At 47.0% G+C, this 21422-nt stretch overlaps 1 protein-coding gene across 2 annotated transcripts in view; it reads right to left on the bottom strand.

Annotated features, from left to right (window-relative positions):
- LOC119968768 (Down syndrome cell adhesion molecule homolog) overlaps positions 1 to 21422 on the bottom strand; it is a 658909-nt gene that overhangs the window by 253416 nt on the left and 384071 nt on the right. For both annotated transcript variants that reach the window (XM_038801471.1, XM_038801472.1), the window contains exon 4: positions 252 to 398. In XM_038801471.1, the coding sequence (XP_038657399.1) occupies positions 252 to 398 (147 nt within the window). The remainder of the gene's footprint in view (positions 1 to 251; positions 399 to 21422) is intronic.

The following is a 21422-nucleotide window of genomic DNA, read 5'->3' as shown; positions in this document are numbered from 1 at the left end:
TAAGGGCTATGGTGAGCGGGGAGGAAAGTGGAGTTTAAACCCAAGATCAGTCATGATCGGATTGGATGGCAGAGCAGGCTCGACAGGCCACAGAGTCTACTCCTATTTCTTATGTTCTCGTATCATCACGCAAACCTCTTTTTTTTTAGTTTCTCCCCGTGTGCTTTCTTCACTTTTACTCCATAATGCATCAACAGAAGCAGACCGTTTTTTCTCATGGCCTCATGTGGAAACATGGAGGTGGGGCTCACCTGACACGAAAAGCCGGGCGCTGTTGCTCTGCCTCGTTTCACCAGTGTATCTGTGCCGCGTGATACAACGGTAATTGTACAAGCCATCCTCGTTCTGTACGTCTAATATATACAAGGCTCCAGTAGGTGTGATGTGGAATCTAGATCCTGAAAAACACAATGATTTGAGACACAATTAGTTTGTTTCCAGACGAGCACAATATGAAATGATATGATGGGGGGGGGGAAAATGTTGTCAAGGTGTGGAATTTCAAACCAGGAAATGAGGCTCAAATACTGTCCCGTGATCTTCAGTGGGAAGAAGATCTGACATGGTGAAAAATCAGCTGTGAATTCACCGCAAGCCCACTTCATACTGTAGGCATAAAGCAAATCCACTCACATTTATGTCGGCGCGCCTGAACTGGAATGTTTAATACAATATGGAGTCAATTTAAAAATATTATTATTATAGAATCCCTACAATGCAGAAGTAGGCTATTCGACCCATCAAGTCTGCACCAGTCTTTGGAAGGAGCACCCTACTTAAGCTTGTACCCCAGTAACCCCACCTAACCTTTTTGGACGCAATTCATCATGGCACAATTCATCATGGCCAATCCACCAAAACTGCACATCGTTGGACTGTGGGAGGAAACAGGAGCATCCGGAGGAAACCCACGCAGACGCGGGGAGAACGTGCAAACTCCACAAGGACAGTCACCCCCGAAGCCGGAATTGTACCCGGGTCCCCGGAGCGGTGAGGCAGCAGTGCTAACCACAGCACCACAGTGCCGCCCAAATGAAAAGAGTACCTGGCGCATATAGTAGTTGAGGCAGAGGCCATTGTTAAAAGCTTAAGGAGCAGAGTAAGATAGCCTGTTATGGGGAGAGAAGGTGGTGATGGGGATGGGAATAATTGACTCACTCAAGCAAAGAACCATCATGGGCCAACCTTTTGTGCTCACAGTTTATATGATTCTAATTTTCCCAATTTTGCACTTATACAAGACTTGTGATGAGTTAACAGTCTGTTTGTTTTGGAAACTGAAATAAACATTTGCATTGTATTAAAATTCAAATGAGCAGATAGGGAACTGCGGAGCCATATTAAATTCAGAGCACAAGCAGCCATCCACGATCGATAGGATATCACAAAATAACATGATTCCCAACAATTTCAGCACGTGCCACATTTGATCCCACCAGACCCAATTCATAGTGGCATACAACATTTATGAAATATTGGTAGTAATGACACATTCTATAGGAACCTCATAATGTGGTTAGCGCTTCCTATAATGCCATCAACGCAGGGAGATCTCCCTTTGTCCATAAGTCATGCGCGTGAATGAAATACTGAAAAGTAAATCAGCTGTTAATGTCGTAAGCGTTCGCAACATCACAACTGAAGCAACTTTGATAAGGTGAATCCAAAAGCCACAGCTTCAGGTCTGTTCTTTATGCCATTTTGTAAAATGTTCTCACATCACTCAAACTCAAAGCAAACTGATTTTTTAGCAACCATTCATTTGAACGTTAGTGACTCCGAATATCAAGAAACTCTCCAAATTTATTCCTTTGTTTTGTCAACTAGTATGTGAGATGAACAAAGTAATTTGGACAATGGGTAGCACGGTAGCATAGTGGTTAGCACTATGGCTTCACAGCACCAGAATCCCAGGTTTGATTCCCGGCTTGGGTCACTGTCTGTGCGGAGTCTGCACGTTCTCCCCGTGTCTGCCTGGGTTTCCTCCGGGCGTTCTGGTTTCCTCCCACAAGTCCCGAAAGACGTGTTTGTTAGATAATTTGGACATATGAACTCTCCCTCTGTGTACCCGAACAGGCATTGGCACGTGGCAACTAGGGGCTTTTCACAGTGTTAATATAAGCCTACTTGTGACACTTGTGCCTACCTGTGTCCCATACTAAAATATTAATTCAGCATTACAACCAAACTAACAATGAACATTAACATCAAAACACAGATGTAATTGCAAGGACCCATATCACTTTAGACTCTCCTGTAAAATTATAAAGTTTCTATTATTATTATTAAGGAGCGAGAGGTTGACAATAAAGATGATGATAAAGTAGAACAAAGATTATTATTTCTTTGACACCATGGCATCTTTAAAAATATTGAGGATATCCCAAAATGCTTTGCAGGCAATGGGCGGGATTTTCCACGCATGTTTTGCCATTTGCCGGTGGAGGGATCTGCTGGTGTCTGCCATTGTCGACGTGATTTCCTGTTGAATGCACCCCTTGCTGCTGGGAAACACACAGCGGGCGCGCGCCATCGGCCAGATCGGCTGACAATGTGAACAGCAGGAAAATTCCAGCCACTGACTTTCAAAGTGGGTCACTGATGTAATGTAGGAAGCATGGTCGTCAATTTGTGCACAAGATCCCATGAAGAGCAATGTGATAATGACCAGACAATCCGTTTTTTTGGTGATTGTTGATGAGGGTAGAATTATGTTCCACTGGGGAGAACTCCCCCACCCCTCCCCCCACCCCCCACATCCGAAAGTTGTCACCTCTGACATTGCAGCCCCTCCTTAGTACTGAACTGGAGAGTTGGCACAGAATGTTTTGCTCAAGTCTCTGGAGTGGACTTGAAATCACAACCTTCCAACTGAGAGGCAAACAATCCCACCAACTCAGCCGGAGCTCAATGATGCATGAGCCCCAGTCTCGTACATTTGGACCAGCGTTTCAGAGGTACATTTTGAAGAATAAAAAAAAAAGAGTGTCATATCTAATTGAAGTAACTGTAGGCACTTTAGATAGCTCACTCAGTAAGCACATGGCCCAGCTTGTGCAAGAGCTGTAGAAATAAGGAAAGTCCTAAATGTGATCTCTGGCACGCGACCACATTTGACCTCGATTCGCAACCTCAGCTAAGTAGCAGTCATGTGACCGGGACCCCCCCCCCCCAACCACCGAAGTTCCCATAAAGTAATCGGCGGGTCCACACTTGAAACGTCAACCTCTCTTCTCTGTCCACAGACACTGACTCACATGTGGAATGTTTCCACTATTCGTGTATTTTTATTTTGCTTTTAATTGAGAAAATTGAGGGGCAGCACGGTAGCATGGTGGTTAGCATAAATGCTTCACAGCTCCAGGGTCCCAGGTTCGATTCCCGGCTGGGTCACTGTCTGTGTGGAGTCTGCACGTCCTCCCCGTGTGTTCGTGGGTTTCCTCCGGGTGCTCCGGTTTCCTCCCACAGTCCAAAGATGTACGGGTTAGGTGGATTGGCCATGCTAAATTGCACATAGTGTCCTAATAGTAAGGTTAAGGGGGGTAGTTGTTGGGTTACGGGTATAGGGTGGATACGTGGGTTTGAGTAGGGTGATCATTGCTCGGCACAACATCGAGGGCCGAAGGGCCTGTTCTGTGCTGTTCTATTCTATTAAAAAAAAATGGGCATGGTAGCCAGCCTATGGTTGACCTATTTAAGTTATGGTAATGGGTGATCACAGGTTCAGATCCGGTTGTGAAATTAATTTCAACAGGTCTGTGGTCTAGCAGCTAAAAAAAATACATAAATTGAATACGGAGCTGAAAGTGGGAAATAAATAGTTCCTTAAAAAGAACACCAACCTTGATTCCTTGGTTTTAAGGCCTTATTTTGCAAAGTAAAGCATCACATAAAATGAACTGAAAAATCGCTGATTGTCACAAGTAGGCTTCAGATGAAGTTACTGTGAAAAGCCCCTAGTCGCCACATTCCAATGAGGCTGGTACGGGAATTGAACCGTGCTGCTGGCCTGCCTTGGTCTGCTTTCAAAGCCAGCGATTTAGCCCTGTGCTGAACCAGCCCCATTTAGTGCAATTGGCATTGTATTAAATGTCTCTAAGTAGAGGCAGGTGAATACTTGGTTGAAATACAGAGCTGTCATGAAGAGATGCTTTGCTCCAAGACTCTGGTGTTTAGGACAAGTTTGATCCTGACAGTGAAATTACCCGCTGGAACTGAATCCAAAGAACATGTACGACAAAGTAATGTAGCAGGTTACCCAGATAATTTGATAAATAAAATCAAATTGGCGCGCTACACAATTCTTCCTGCCCTCTATCATTACTAACTGCTTCTATTAGCCAGCCAGCACCTAATATCAAAAGCAAATGATTCCTGGGCCTGAGAAATAGCTTATTTACAATTCACAGTCTCACACAAGTGAAGGGACGACCTTTGAAATCACTTGATTTGAGCCCTCTGAGTTTCAGTGAGGATTAAACAATTGAGTGTTATGCAACTCAACGATGCTGAGGAATATATGCGAGATCTGGCTAATTAAATCGCAGAAAGGTCAAGGCAGCCTGACTCAGAAGATGCCACGCATGTTTTATACAGAAGATATGCTTGACAGCTAAAACTACTGGAAATCAAAGAAGAGGCTAATGGAGACAGTCAACGTTATACACTATTTTTCATTCAAAGACAGTTTAAGTGATGAAAGAGCAAATAAAATGTATGTTCCAAACTGGATATACAGAGGGAGCTGTTGGTATGTTTCATTTCCTGAGTTAAAGTTTTAGCTGGTTCATACTCAAATAATGGCTCAGATTAGGATGCTCACATTGAAAGATTCCTAACTCTCATTGTGTTCAGATGAAAGTCAGCAGACTCCCCAAGGATGCTGTCCCCTTTCAGAGAGAGCGCTGACTGGTGGTGATTTAACCTGGGGGTCACTCACCACAGCCCAGCAGCAACATCGAGAAGGATGACCTCAGCTGGTGCAGGAACTGAACCCGCGCTGTTGACATCGCTCCTTCTCAAGACCAGCCGTCCAGCTCACTGAGTTAAACCAGCCTCCAAATACTGGGATGCAGATAGCTGCTCTCTCTCCCCTCTCTCGCTTGTTCTAACATAGTGTCCTCATCATTAGAGGGTTGCTCATCGTGGCTATTGCCATGATGTCGCTGTGGGGTGAGGTGATGCGGACAGTCACCTCAGCCAGTACGGAGACTGAACCCGCGCTGTTGACATTACCACGCACCAGAGTCTAGCCACCCGAGTCAACTGGCCAATCCAAAACTGCTGTGCAGAGCCTCAAGGTCACTGCAGGAGGATTAGCTCCACCTCACTGGAAGGCTCTGCACTGACCACCTGTTACTCCCCAGGTATCAAATTGGGAATTCTTCCCTTCTACAGACTTGTTCTGGAATACGGGTCCCGTAGGCATGCCTCAATACCTTGTTGAGAGGCAGTTCCTCATCAGGCAATGCCTAACCCATTTGCAACCTGAGCTCAAATTGCCCATTCCAGTACAAACATCCCTCAATTGTAGAACAACGACATTCACAAAAACCCTCCAGTTTTCACTGATTCCTGCTTTTCCCTGCAGATTCTCTCATGCCACAGGCTAATTCGTGACTGCGATTGACAGGTGGGTCAACTCTGTCTGGGTCCCTGCGTGGGATGGTCAGCAAGTAGCTCCAGTGGGAGTGGGTCATTGGGATTGAACAGCCAAATCTTCTTGATCTCAAACAGCCGTAAATCTAATAAGTAAGTTTGGGTGCATGTAAATGTGTAGATCATAGAATTTACACTGCAGAAGGAGGCCATTCAGCCCATCGAGTCTGTACTGGTCCTTGGAAAGAGCACCCACTTAAGCCCACACCTCCATCCTTTGCCCGTAACCCCATCTAACCTTTCTTTTGGACGCAAAGGGCAATTTAGCATAGCCAGTCCACTTAACCTGCACATCTTTGGACTGTGGGAGGAAAAAGGAGCACCCGGAGGAAACCCACGCAGACACGGGGAGGATGTGCAGATTCTACACAGTCAGTGACCCAAGCCGGAATCGAACTTGGGACCCTGGAGCTGTGAAGCAACAGTGCTACCCACGGTGCTACCGTGCTGCCCTGTGTATACATAAGTGTGTGTGCCTTGTGTCTGTATGTGTTTGTTTGTCTATATGTTATGACATGTGCAAATAAGCAAATACTTACCTGCATGTATGTGTGCATGCGTGTGTGGGTTTGTGTATGTCTGTATTTATGTAAGTATGAAGTATCTGAGCATAAGCGTGTCTATGTGCATGTGCATCATATTGAACAGAACCCGAGATTGTCTTTTCACCAACCGTGGCAAACAGCCAACGAAAAATAATGATGTAAAGTAAACGTTCCTATATGTATATTTGCAACATTGCCTTCTGAAAGAAGAGCATTTTTTATTAATACAGACAGCCTGTCATCAGCAACAAGGACTAAACAGCGAGTCAGCGTTACTTCAAAGCTTTTGGAGAGCTCCCGCCATCAGGAATGACATGCGCTGATTGCCCTGCTGATCCCAGGGAACGTTCTCTTCTCCAGGCACATTTAATTTAATCAAAGTCACTTTACTGCAGAAAAATCTAATTCCTTCTGACTGTCATCCTTAAATGCAAAGAAATCAGGTTATTATTAATCCAATGTTTTTTTGAGAAACTCAGCACATGATTCATCCATAATAGAAGGCTGGGATTTTTCCCCCCCCCTATACATTATTTACTTTTCAGTCTGATCAGTGCTGGTGGAGCATGTCCATACCTTAATGCTGACTGTTAACAAGTATTGTTTCCTCTCCTGAGCAACATTAACCCTTCACATTCTGGAGGTTTTAAAATCAGCTGCCAATGGCTATTAAATGGCTGCATCTTCCAAAGTCGTTATCGAGCCCCGCATTCTGCATTGACTCAAATGAAAGAAAAGAAAGACTTGGATTTATATAATACCAAACTCGTTTTCAGGACGGCTGCGTTTTTGGCCAATGCTGCTCATGTGCAGTTCTGACTCTTCTCCACAATGGGTCCGGGTCTTTTAACCCGGGTCCGAGTGCATGTCCCAGCCCGTGTTTCATGACATCTCAAATTGCTTGACAGCCAATGAAGCATTTTTGACGTTTCACCACTGTTGCCGTGTAAGAAACCCGGCAGCCAATTTGCGCTCCGTGGGATCACACTTTTGCCAGTGAATCCATGACCAAATACATTGTTTCTGTGAGATTAGTTGAGGCTAAATAAGGGGGGGGGGGGGGGGGGGGTTCTCTGCTGTTCTTTTTCAAAATGGTGCTCTGGAATCCTTATAAATCCACCTGAGAGGACATCAGCCTCGGAAGATAGCAATGAAGCGAGGAACGTTCTTGCTTCATACACACTACTGAGGAAATGGAAACAAATTGCAGGCAGGTAATCACTGGAATGGTGTTGTACTCACATTGTGACAGCTCCTTTAAAAGGGGCCAATATTCCTTCCCTTCTCACGGTTCCTCGAGAAGAGCATTTTGCTTCTGGAGCCTGTTCCCCAGTTCAATAAAATAATGGCGGATCTGATTGTGGCCCAAACTCCACTTTTCTGTCTGCCCCCATAACTCTTTCACTCCCTCGCAGATGAAAAATATGTCTAACTCAGCCTTGAGTATATTTAATGACCCAACCGCCACTGTTTTCAGGGGTAAAGAATTCCAATGATTAACGAGCCTCTGAGAAAATAAATTCCTCCTCAGCCCTGGCTTAAATGGAAGACTCCATGGGCGTGATTCTCCACTAACCGGCGGGGTGGGCTGTACCGGCGCTAAGAAGTGGAGTGACCCACTCCGGCGTCGGGCCGCCCGCAAGGTGAGGACTCCTCCGCACCTTCGGGGACTAGGCTGACGCTGGAGGGGTTGGCGCCGTGCCAACCAGTGCCGAAGGGCCTCCGTCGGCCGGCGTGAGTTGGCGCATGCGTAGGTGCGCCAGTGTGTTCTGCCGCATGCGCAGAACCGCTGGCGTATTTCCTGCGCATGCGCAGGGGGTTTCCTCTCCACACCGGCCATGGTGGAGCTTAACAGCAGCCGGCGCAGAGGGAAAGAGTGCCCCCACGGCACAGGCCAGCCTGCAGATCGGTGGGCCCCGATCGCGGGCCAGGCCACCGTGGTGGCCCCCCTGGGGTTGGATCCCCCCCACACCCCACCGAAGACACTGCAGGCCGTCCGCAGAGCTAGGTCCCGCCGGTAAGGACCAGGTGTAATGTACGCCGGTGGGACTGGCTGAAAACGGGCGGTCGCTCGGCTCATCATGGAGCGGAGAATCGCCGGGAGGGGGGTGGCACTGCCAACGACCCCCAACCAGCACGCCGCGCTTCCTGCCACTGCCAAAAAGCCACCACCGGAGAATTCGGCAGCCTGCGGCGGGACAGAGAATCCCACCCCTTATTTCAAAGCAATGTCCCTCATTCCATGTGGAGAAACATTCTTTCAGCAACTACCATGTCAAGCTCTTCAGAATTTTGTAATAAAATTACCTCTCAGACTTCTGTTGTGGGGCGAAATTGTCCGACCCCCAGCAAGGTCGGAGAATCGCCTGGGGCTGCTGAAAATCCGGCCCCTGCCGTGGCAGAGATCCTCCGCCACCCGGGAATGGCGGTGGCTGGAATCTCGCCACTCCGATCGGAGAGGCCCCTGCGGTGATTCTCCGGCCCGGATGGGCCGAAGTCCCGCCGCTGGGAGGCCTCTCCCGCTGCTGAGGTTTGAACCACCTCTGGAACGGCGGGATCAGCGGCGCGAGCGGGCCCCGGGGTCCTGGGGGGGGGGGGGGGGCGGGGGGCGATCGAACCCCGGGGGGTGCCCCAACGGTGGCCAGGCCCGCGATCGGGGCCCCCCGCTCAGACTCCGGGCTAGTCCCCTGGGTGCACTATTTCTCCTCTGCGACCGCCACGGCCTCCGCCATGGCGGAAGCGGAAGAGAACCCCACATCGCGCATGCGCCGGCAGTGACGTCAGCCCCCCAGGGCGGGAGAATAGGGGGCTAGGAGCGGGCTCCGGCGCCAGAGTGAAACACTCCAGTTTTCACTCTGGCGTCGGCACTTAGACTCCCGTTGGGAGAATTGCGCCCCTTGTCTCACAATGATTCTTTCCCTTAGCTGTTTGCATTCTGAAGTCCAGTCCATAATTTCCAAAGGACACTTTTGAACAAACCGTCCGCTCCACTTTTAAAAGTGAATCCAGTCCAGGATTTTATACCAGCCCTCTTTAGTATTTCTTTGCTTTAGCTCTTGGTTTCCCAGACTCCATTAAAATGGCATCAAATGTTTTATCTACTTCTGAAGTCTGCTGTCCCACTTTAAATTTGGTTGTTGAAATCAATTCTTTAACTCAGAACACTTTGTTTATTCTTCCTTCAATTCTTCTGAACAATACCTTGGTCTCTGTTCTCTTAACTTCAGTTGTTGTAATAAACTCTTTCTGTCTCAATTCCCTGGTTATCTGGACTGTAACGCGTGTCATAATATCCACTCATGTATATAATGAGATGCAGACAGGCAGTGATTGACACACAGGATAACCAATGAACACGCACAACACAGAACAACCAATCAGCAGAAAGCACTATAAAACACACAAGACATTAAGACTCTCCCTCTTCTCACAGGATACAGCTACAGAGATAGTTAGAGAGCACAAGGCCATGAGCATCTTCTCCATGTGACAGAGAGATAGTCTGGTCAAGCCAGTCAGAGGTTATCAGTTTAGATTAATAGAGTGTCAACCCACAGCAGATCATGTACATCAACCAGCAGGTTCAATAAAACATTGCTGGACCATCTCCTGTGTTGGAAGCCTGTTTCTAGTCTCACTGTATCCAGTTGCAGTCAATGTTAAACCAACTCAGATAACACATCAATGTGTTCCTCAGGAAACTTGCACCGTTGCAACTCTCTTGTCCTGCCCAGCTTCTCCTGGCAGAGTTGAGAGGTATTCGCTTTCCAAGTCCTGTCTCCCACTGCAATATATCCAGCTTTCCCTCACATTGCGGTGTTCCTACTGCCTGCCTGAGAGTTCAAACTCATCATGTGGAGAGTCACCAAAGGAAAAGAAAACAAGTCTACTTTAATCTCAATCACTGCAGTGCCACATCCCAAAGTTCTCCCAAAGTTCTCCACATTGACTGATTGCTCTACATTGCTCTTTGGACCTGATTAAACCAACGTACTGCACTTTTCATTCCCACAACAACGATTCAGAGCTGACACAACAATGCCCCCATGAAGATCTTCATTAAGGGGCCTTGGTGAGCAGGTTATGAAGGAAAAACACAGTGCATTAGAGTCAAGTGCCCCTGTTAAGGGATTCAAAATGATCAATGCTGCCAAAAACTTGAGAATTAGAGCAGATGCCAAGAAAACTAACAGGACATTTCGGGCTAACTCTGCAGGGTTCAAATATGTAGCTTTACATTTCTTCAGAGGACGGGGGGGGGGGGGGGGGGGGGGATGGAGAGGCTCGTTAAACCTAGTGGAAAACCTGTTTGGCATCTCGTATAATTCAGGCCGTCGAAACCATGGCAAACATTTTGCATCGCGCTGCATTGTTGACTTGTTGCTCTCAGGCCAGGCTGAGCACCTGTTCCAGAATCCAAAATGCAAGCAGCAGACAAGACACTTGGGCTGGAGGCTGTTCTTGGCTCACTGACAAAAAATAGAAAATGCCAACTCTGGAGTGGGAAAAACGGCAGCAATGCGATTTGTTCATTTGTCGCTGTTTTGAAATCAAATGTTTATTGGGATCGCGAACTCTTGATACGTGCGGAAAGGATTACAGGGAAAGTTCACTTTCACTTTAAACACCAAAGAAACTGGAACGCTGGAACAGGGAAAACTGAAGTTAAAACCGTTGATGTTTTCAGTGAGGGTGAGGAGTGGCCTTTGATTTTTTAAATTCTATAATGGGATGTCAACATCGCTCTTAAGGCCAGCATTTATTGTCCCTCCCTAATTACCCTTGAACCGGTTCAGGGGGCAGTTAAGTGTCAACCACATTGTTGTGCTTCTGGAGTTACATGTTGGGCCAGACCAGGTAAGGGTGGCAGATTTCCTTCCCTAAAGGACATGAGCGAATCAGATGTTTTTTTTAAACGACAATTGACAATGTTGTTTGGTCATCTTTAAGACTTTTCATTCCAGAATTTTATTGAATTAAAGTTTTCTGTCACGGTGAGATTCGAACCCAAGTCCCAAAGCATTACCCTCGGTCTCTGGATTACTGGCCCGTGGTAACACCATTGCCGACTCCCCTAATCGGAGCATTCAAATGATAATGGGGAATGTCTTCTTCAGTCGCGAGGGCTAAGAGACAAATGCTAAGTGGAAAGAAAGGGATCCTCTCAATTAAAAGTAAATGAAAACAGCACAAGGTCCAAAAGCTTTATTCTTATTTACTATTATTTTCCTGACCTGAGGTAGTTGGGCTTGTGCAGTTTCATATTTTCTAGCCAAATCTGACACATTAGCTATGATGAGAGGTTGAATAAACTCGGTTTATTCTCACTGGAACGACGGAGGTTGAGGGACGACCTGATTTGTTTATAAAGGGGAGGGGAGCAGGGGTATGCTCATGGACGTGGACTCGTCGTTGATGCAAAAATGAAGCAGGATGGGAGAGAGTGATGGGATGGTCCCAGGAGGTGGGTGGACTGCAGGAGAGGGGAGAGAGTGATGATGGAGGGGTGGTGGGGGGTGGCGTGTTTAGTCCTATGAGATGATATAAAATTATGGGGGCAGGGTTGACGGGATAGACAATTTCAAGCAGCAAGGGTGTTACCAAGCGACATCCTTCTAAATCTGCGCCGGAGAATTCGGCAGCCGGCGTCGGAGCGGCGGGGTGGGATTCATGCCGCCACCCGGTGATTCTCCGACACAGCAGAGGGGGGGGGGGGGGGGCGGAGAATGTTTTACATAAGCTCATGGATACAATTTGCACTGCATTGCTAAGTGACAGTTCCCTTGTGGCATGGTGGCACAATGGTCTCTCACTGTGCCAGAGACCCAGGTTCAATTCTGACCTTGGGTGACTGCACATTCTCTCCAAGTCTGCATGGTTTTCCCCCTGGGTGCTCCGGTTACCACCACAGTCCAAAGGTATGCACGTTAGGTGGATGGTCATGCTAAATTGCCCCATAATGTCCGAAGGTTAGGTGGGATCACGTGGATGGGGCTGGGGAGTTAGCCCAGGTAAGGTGCTCTTTCAGAGGGTCGGTACAGACTCGATGGGCCGAATGGCCTCCTTCTGCACTGCTGGTATTCTATGATTCTGTGACTCCGTGATTTATTCTTTGAAAGCGCAGCCTGGGGCAAAGTGGTGAAACAACATTTTTAAACATGCATCTCTGAAAAAAAAAGAGGAATAAATTCTATGAAAGGCTGGAAATATTTGATTTTAAATGCAAGACAGGTATACAGAGAAACGTCAATAATGCAACTTTGAAAAAAGTATTTTTCTCCGCTGATCTGGAACCACAGCACTTGGCTTCCCAGTTAACAGTGAGGGAAGGCTGCTCAATAAATACCAACCATCTGAAGAGGTGCTCCAGTACACTGACCCCACTCCTGACAGCTCGGCACAGCCTGACAGGTGAGCGAAGAAGGGTTTTAAATAATAAATTGCTTCAATCAGAGGAGATCACATCACCTGACCACTCGCTCTGACACAAGGAGAACACACCGCTGAGAATGGAAACTTTGCAGGAAGGAAAAAGCCGCTCCCTTGGACTTTAGCCTGTAGAATCAGAGAGATCAAAGCAACACGGAGAGAGAGAGAACCTCAACATCCAGATTTCCCGTTCCGGCATCGCAGGATTTTCAAACGGAGACAGAAAAAAAAATAACCCCATGATTTTATGCCAATGTTTCCATCTTCTCCAAGAGACTTTGATGGACTCTGTGGACAAACACCCCTCCCTCCCACACCATAGGAGATCATTGTGTGCAGACAGATCAATCATGATCGAATTGAATGGCAACAGGCTTCAAAAGGAATGAATGGTCTGTGCTTATTTCTAGGTGTCCAATTTTTGTGGAAACTACCCAATTTGGCAGATTCGTGTAATTTATATGCTCTCCATATCTTTTCCCGGGGAGGTGGGGTGTGGGTCTGTGGCATGGACTCAGGCCCCATTGCTTCTGGAAATGCCTTTGGACCCAGGCCTGAGGTATCAACAGAGGCGGACAGGTGGCGAAGTTGGCAGGCTAGAACACGTGCCTTGGTTCACTGCGACATTGGCCCATTTGTAGTGATGAATGTCAGGCACTCAAACCCTCAACCTTCATTCCCCAAGCCACACACCATGATGCCTCAGACCCCCCATTCCGCCTCAGACCCCCCATTCCGCCTCAGACCCCCCATTCCGCCTCAGACCCCCCATTCCGCCTCAGACCCCCCATTCCGCTTCATAACCCCATTGTCATAATATACACCTGTATATCATGGTGGAGACACACACTGATGGACACACACAGGGACCAATCAACATGTACAAACACCGCAGCCAATCACCAGTTAGAATACACACACTATAAAGGCAGAGGGCACCACGGTTCCTGCTCATTCTGGGTGCTGCCTCTGAGTGTAACAAGAACTCATCCAGCCCAGCACGGACTCGCAACACGTGCTGAGAGAATCAACTGGTTCAGACAAGGCTTAGGTCTGTAGTTTAAGTTAGCACCATTTAGAACCACAGTCATTGTGTGTTAGTTAGTTAGAAGTAGTTAATAAAATTGAGTTGAACCTTCATCACTGTTGGAAGTGTCTGTTCATCTCTCAAGTCTACACTAGCCAACACTTCACCCATGCCTCCTCAAAAACCCATAGCAACTAACCTAGTCTCCACTGCAGGTAGAGCTCTGGTTCCATGTTTTTGAAATGGACATCAAAAAAGTAAACTGCTAAAACTATAATAAAGATGCCATTCAAACGTTTTACATACTGAAAAAATTCTCGTTCAAAAAAACCTATTCAAAAATATGAATTCCACTGAATTGGTCAAGCTGTGGTAAAAACAAACAAGTAAACATCTGTTTCACTAACAACATAATATATAGTCAATCCATTAATAACCTCGAAAAACTGTCAGTCAAATTGTGGAACACAGCCCCTAATGAAATATACCTTTCAGGAGCTTATGAAACTCAGCCACTCATTCATAAAGGGCTCAGCTGTCATAATAAACCATTGAAGTTTACAGACTATTGAAAGAGCAAAAACAGATAACTATGTTTTTTCCTGAACTACAAAGGGTGACCTGTCAATCAATGCGCTCTCAGGAGCAGGCATCTGCTTTTGTTTCTCTAAGTGAAAGCTCCAGACTATTTTCTTTTCAATTTTACAGGGCTGGAGATTCACATCACTTCAGATCATGACACTTGACACTATCAAGCAGTCCTTTCTTCAATTTTGAATGTATATTAGCATTTTTCCCATTGAAGACAGTGCTCTAATGCATCTCAACTCTTACATCAAACAAAGCGGATATCTCTAATGGGCAACTTACTCTAACCAATCACTGCAGAAAAAACACACCAAACCTATAGCATGGCATTTAATTTTTGTAACTGAAAAAACAGATTCATTTTTGTATTTCAAAGCCTGTCAATTAAAGAATTCTAGGGGCTGGTGGCTTTTTTTTTTGTTCCCTGCACGGTTCTGGGTTTTCCGCCATGGTTCACAACTCAACTGAGGTGCTGAAAACCACGGGCGCGATTCTCCGCTCCCCACGTCAAGGAGGTGCTTGCGTCAAGGTGGCGCGCCGAGAACGACGCGACGGTGGTGCCTATGTGACGCCAGCCGTGCATGCGCAGGTTGGCCGGCTCCAACCCGCTGACGTCACGACGGCTGACGGCTCAAACCTACGCATGCGCGGTGGCCATCTTCCCCTCCGCTGCACCGCAAGACGTGGCGGCTTGATCTTGCGGGGCGGCGGAGGGGAAAGAGTGCGTCGCTTTGAGACGCTGGCCCGATGATCGGTGGGCACCAATCGCGGGCCAGTCCCCTCCCGAGCACGGCCGTGGTGCTCACTCACCTCACCGCCCCCCCACAAGCTTCAAACGGGCCTTTGGCGCCCATGTTCACGATGGCAGCGACCAGGTGCGGCTGCCTCCGTCGTGAAACGGTCGCAAACGGCAGGCCGCTCGGCCCATCCGGGTCGGAGAATCGCCGGTCGCCGTGAAAAACGGCGAGCGGCGATTCTTCCGAGCGAGGGGGTGGGAGAATCGCGGGGGGGGGCACCAGGGAGGCGTGAAATGAGTCGCCCGGCCCTCCAACGATTCTCCCACCCGGCATGGGGAGCGGAGAATCGCGCCCAAGATTCCATAAAACTTGCAAGGGCAGGTGTAAGGTGGTAGGGGAGAGAGCGCTGCCCACCCTTCAGTGGAGCTGGCAAGGGCAGGAGGGCTGTGCAAGTGCTGACTCACTGCACTTTATCCCATGCCAGAAAGAGGAATGGGGGTGGGGATGAGGGAATTAGGTCCCACGCTGCATCTTTAAAGGGCTTTCAAATTGGCCTGGCTCGGTGAAAATATGCGCCCAGGAATTTTTTTCAACATAATTCTCTTAATAGAGGGGCAGCACGGTGGCGCAGTAGTTAGCTTTGCTGCCTACAGCACTGAGGACCCAGGTTCGATCCCGGCCCTGGGTCACTGTCCATGTGGAGTTTGCACATTCTCCCCGTGCCTGCGTGGGTTTCACCCCCACAACCCAAAGATGTGCAGGGTAGATGGATTGGCCATGCTAAATTGCCCCTTAATTGGAAAAAAAGAATTAGATGCGCCAAATTTTTTTTAAAATTCTCTTTTAATGGAGGTTTAAATGATCAAAGACCTTTGGCAGGATTCTCCGAAGCACCAGCCATGTCTTCCTCGGCCGCGTGCCCTTCACTGGTGGTGGGATTCTATCTTCCCGCGATTGTCAGTGGGATTTCTCATCGTAACCACAATGTCGCAGGGAAACTCGTTGGTGGGGGCGCGCTACCAGTGGGAAAAGAGAACCGTTACAACTGGAGAATTATAGTCCACGCCTTCAAAAAGAACACAAAAGGGCGGGATTCTCCGACATCGTTCACCCGGCGACTGGAGAATCGCGCCCGAGGTCAATGGAGTTCTCCATTGTCTCCCTCTCGCCCGTGGCATACTTGTGTTGGATAGGGCGGGAGTATCCAGCCCAAATTCTCTGCACATTTTACAGTACCCGTCGGCAAATGGAGCGAGTTAGACCACTCTGTGCTGTTTGGGTTCATTGACAAGATCTTGACCATCACTGTTGGATGAGCCTTGGCAGGGGAGAATAAACAGGCCATTAAACACCGCTTGGTGGCCTGACGTCCAAACCCATGCAGAAGAAGCACCTGATTTATTTTTCTTTCCACGTGGAGGCTGAGGCTCTGACCCTCAGCACTGAACAAACACTCTTTGAGAGGCTCCAGCATAATATCCAGGCTGACTCTCCCAGTGCAGGGCTGAGGGAGTGCTGGACAACTGTTCTCAGGTGGACATCAAAGATCCCACAGCACTATGCTGAAAGGAATGGGAGATCTCCCTGGTGTTCTGCCCAATGTTTACCCCTCAACCAACCTGGTGAAAAAAACAGATTATCCGATCATTATCGCCTCCCTGTTTGGGACCTGGCCTATTGCAAATTGGTTGCTACTTTACCGACATTACAACAGTGACTACACTTCAAAAGTTCATCACTAAAGCGATTTGAAGCATCCTGAGATCAAGAAAGGCATAATCGAAATGCATATTCTCAACTGGGCAAGGAGAGCATCTTTGAATGGATGACAACGGGGTCTTGTATCATTAATGTGTTTTTTCTTCTGCAAGGTAAATGGTGCAGACTCTTAAGTACAACATGCACTTCAAGTTATACCCTGGGGATTGCAAACACTCGCGTTAGAATGGAATGTGCGGGCAGTCTGTGTGCATTTTTAATGCCCATTCCATATCCTGTGCATCTCCACTGCATATCCTTTTACCTTATGTCACATGAAGGTACAGCTCCTACTGTGAGCAGGTGAGCCAAGCCTGAGAGATAGCAGTGCCCTTCAGAGCAAGGCTAAAACTTGTAACAGCACTTGACTGGCACACATACACACTCTGTGGGGAAAAACGCATTTGCGTGCAGACTTACACCCATTCCCCACTGTGCGGACAGTGTCACCATCTATAACCCGTGTGGCTCACGCAGATTTTTCTCAATGACATAATTGAAGAAAGCTCCTTGTATGTAGCAGCTTGCAATGCTTTCTGACCCCCCCCCCCACACACACACACACCGCCACCCCCAGGGAATCAACACTGTTTGTGATACCATTGCTTGAAGTGGTGCTTCCCGAGCAAATTTCTTCCCTTTTGTCTTTCGGCTGGAAAGGAGTAATCAAAGCACATGGTCCAGGGCCACGGATAATAAGAAAAACCTTTCCCTTTTTAGCACCTATTGTAAGTAGAGTTGCTTGAAAATAAAAACTGTCTTTCCATATATTTACTCAAACTCAACTCTCTTTAGTACTCTTATGATTTTTCCATCTATGACTGACATGATTTAAAAGAATTTCAGTGACAAAGTCAACCATGGCCCAAGAAACAAGGACTTTTATCGCACAATGTTGTCCTGGATCCTTGCTGCCAACTATTTTGTCTGATACACACTCAGGTCTGTGTGGTATTGTATGGGTTGCTTTTACTTCAAATTCTCTGGACCATTCTCTCCAGAAATAACAAACAATATATCAGAGATCCCGGACCGTAATGGATGCTCCTTGCTTGATCCCAGCAGGACTGCTCCAGGGTTCCATTTACAAAATGCAAGCTGTAATTATATCACAGTCTTAAATTGCATCATTATGCATCCATTGCTAAAACTCCTTGGCCACAAAATACAGTGCAAACTAGTGCGGCGGGTTTAATTTGTGCATCGCCCATTCTGAGATGGGTATCTGAAATATCTCTCTGCGTTCTGAAAAGTGGAAGAAAGGAGTGTGAAAGCTTTTCGAGGGAAGCACCTGATTTGGAAAGTATCGTGGAGCCTCCTGAAGCAGCCGGCACTTCCTTGGGGCAGTCTCCCCTGCACCGGCGAGTCAAGTGTGTGCGGGCTGAATGGCAGACGAGTTGGATGCAGTTTTCAGATGTGCAGTCGGCTCACATACAGAACAGCGCGTTTCAATGGGAAGAGCTTTGGAAGGCTTTCAAAGACCATTCAAAGCAAATCTGATGACTTTTACAAGCAAAGGAGAAGGTCAGCGGTAATAAAGAGGTCTCCACTTGCATCAAAGGACAAAAGAAAGCTATACATGCACTTTTACCAGAACTGCCTTCTCGCCCTTAATGTTGCTTCGGCTTAGGTTCTGACTAACCAAAAATTGGCTATAACTCACGTCCAGTTTCAGTGGCGGAGACTACAGACGAAAGATTGTACAGTGTGGAAATTTGTCATGAGGCATGACGCCACAAACATGAACCAATAGAGTGCTGCCAACAGAAAAGAGCATTGCCATGGAGAGGTCAATCAACAGAAGCTGGCAATTGGACAAGGGCTGGGCAGGATACGTCGGAATAGCATTTCAACTCGCCATGCAGGTTTAAAACTGGCATTCGGCATTGACTGAGCAAAACCATTGCATTTCCACTTCCATTAAAATCAGTTTTGTCCCTGGGTCACGAGTTGAAACTGTGCCCCATGTTTTCAATGTGTGTTATCCAATCAGCAACGTGGGATCCTTTTCCGAACACCGTTGGCCGTGAGATTTCTCTTGATCCCAAGCTGTTTTTGTTTTAAATGCTCGCATTCGTACCACACTTTCCCCAACTCAGGACTTCCCAATTCATCTGCCAAGCAGTTAAGGGATTTCTGGGGTGTAGCCACAGTTGTAATGTAGAAACACTGCAGCCAATTCATGCACAGGAAGATCCAATAAACACCACCGAGATAGCAGCTAAAGAAGCTGTAGTTTGAGTGATGTTGAGGGAGGGATAAATATTCTTCATAAATAATGCCATAGGGCATTTAGCATCTGGCCGAGAGGGCAGTCAGGACCGCAGATTGACAGGGTCTCAGCTTGACCACCGCTGCAAAGTGCAGCATTGGCGTGCCAGCCTAGATATTGTGATCACGGTTCTGTAGTGGAATCTGAAAAACAGAATCTTCTGACTTGCATTCAACTCACATCTGGAGGAGAGAGAGATCAACATCTGGGGTTCTGGTTAGTTTAGCAGTTCCAATTCTCTATCTTCATCCTCAACTATGTGAGTGGCACGGGGAGTAAAAGTAGAACCCTAAGCTGCAATGCTCACACACGTAACTATATGCCATTACCAGCAGACTCACGTGTAAGCAAACAAACGGATGCTTGAATGCACCTTAAGTCCACTGCTTTAAACTTAATCACAATGTTTATAAACATCTAGGAGTCAGGTGCTTTAATTTCCTCTTTTTCTCAGCAGAAAGCACTTAACTGATTTTGATGTGGTCAGGAGCAATCTATCATAGCTAGATGCTGGAAACTATTACCATGTCTATTACAGTCTACTATAAGTTATTTCTCTTTTACGTGAACACAAGCCCCACAGATCAAAGGATCATACATCTCCTTTAAACCTTGCCCCTCGTACCTTAAACCTATGCCCCCTAGTAATGGGTTCTTAAGCTTCTGACTATCCATTCTGGCCATGCCCCTCATAATTTTGTAGACCTCTATCAGGTCGCCCCTCAACCCCCATCGTCCCAGTGACAACAAACCAAGTTTCTCCAACCTCTCCTCATAGCTAATGCCCTCCATACCAGGGAACATCTCAGTAAATCCTCTCTGTTACAGAACATTAATTCAGGAATTCCTCCTCTACGGTATTGTGATTAATTTGATTTGTCGAGTCTATATGCAGATTAAATGTACCCATAATTAGAGATGTTCCTTTGTTGCATGCATCTCCAGTTTACTGTTTAATGCCATTTCCAACATCACCACTACATTCTGGGGGTCTGAAGAGAACCTTTACTAACATTTTTTGCCCCTTGGTGTTTCTCAGCTTTATCTATACAGATTCCACATTGTCAGAGCTCATATCCTTCCACATTATTGTACTATTGTGTTAATTTACTCTTTAACCAGCAATGCAACCCCACCACCTTTTCCTTTGTGCCTGTACTTCTTAAATACTGAAGATCCCTGGATGTTCAATTCCTATCCCTAGTCATCCTCCGTAATTCCAACTATATACCTGTTTACATCTATTTGCATGATTAGTTCATCCGCTTTATTGCCATTGCTCCACGCATTAAAGTACAGAGCCTTAATGCTTGTCTTTTTAACATCACTTGTCCCATTCCCATTCCCATTCCCATTATTTTTCACTGAGGCCTTGTTTGATTCTGACCCTTGGTTTCTCTGCCTATCACTTTGCTTATTCCTCTTTCTGACTTTTATTCTTATCCTTGATTCCTTGTCATCTGACTCTTTGCTCAGGTTTCCACCCCCCCCCCCCCCTGCCATTTTAGTTTAAACCCTCCCCAACCAATCTAGCAACTACTCTCCCGCGGACATCAGTCCCAGTCCCCCCTAGGTATAACCCATCCAGTTTGTACTTATCCCACCTCCCCCAGAACCAGTCCCAATGTCCCAGGAATCTGAAAACCTCCTCCTCACACCATCTCTTCATCCACATATTCATCTGATATATCTTGCTATTTCTATCTGACGAGTATGTGGCACTTAGTAATCCTAAGATAACCACCTTGAGGTCCTACTTTTCAACTTACTTCCTGACTCTCTATACTCTGCCATTAGGGCTTCATCCCTTTATTCCCCGTGTCATTTGTACCAATATTTCCAAGACACTTGGCTGATCACCCTCCAGAATATCCTGTAGCCGTTCTGAGACATCCTTCACCCTAGCACCAGGGAGGCAACATACCATCCTGGAGTCTCATTTGCGGCCACAGAAATGCCTATTTATTTCCCTTACAATTGAATCCCCTATAACTATTGCATTCCCACATTTTTTTCTCCTTCCCTGTGCAGCAGAGCCAACTGTGATGGTACAAGTTTGGCTGTTGCTGCTGTTCCCTAGGAGGCCATTCCTCTCAACAGTTCCAAAGCAATAGATCTATTTTGCTGGGTAATGGCTACAGGAGATTCCTGCACTGCCTGCCTAGTCCTCTTGCTCTGCCTGCCGGTCACCAATTCCTTTCCTGCCTTTGGAATATGAGCCTGCAGTGCGACCACCTCTCTGTACATGCTATCCACAATACATTCAGCCTCACAGATGTTCCACAGTGTCTCCAGAAATCAGGCTTCCAAGAGCTACATCTGGAGCCATTTCCTGAATCAATGCTGGCCCCAGGCACTGGAAATGTTCTCAGCTTCCCACATGGAGCATGAGGAGCATATCAAGGCTT

The sequence above is a fragment of the Scyliorhinus canicula genome, chromosome 7 (assembly GCF_902713615.1).
Source record: "Scyliorhinus canicula chromosome 7, sScyCan1.1, whole genome shotgun sequence".
Taxonomy (NCBI): domain Eukaryota; kingdom Metazoa; phylum Chordata; class Chondrichthyes; order Carcharhiniformes; family Scyliorhinidae; genus Scyliorhinus; species Scyliorhinus canicula.
The sequence above is the reverse complement of the archived record's forward strand: the minus strand, read 5'-3'. Positions and strand labels throughout refer to the sequence as shown.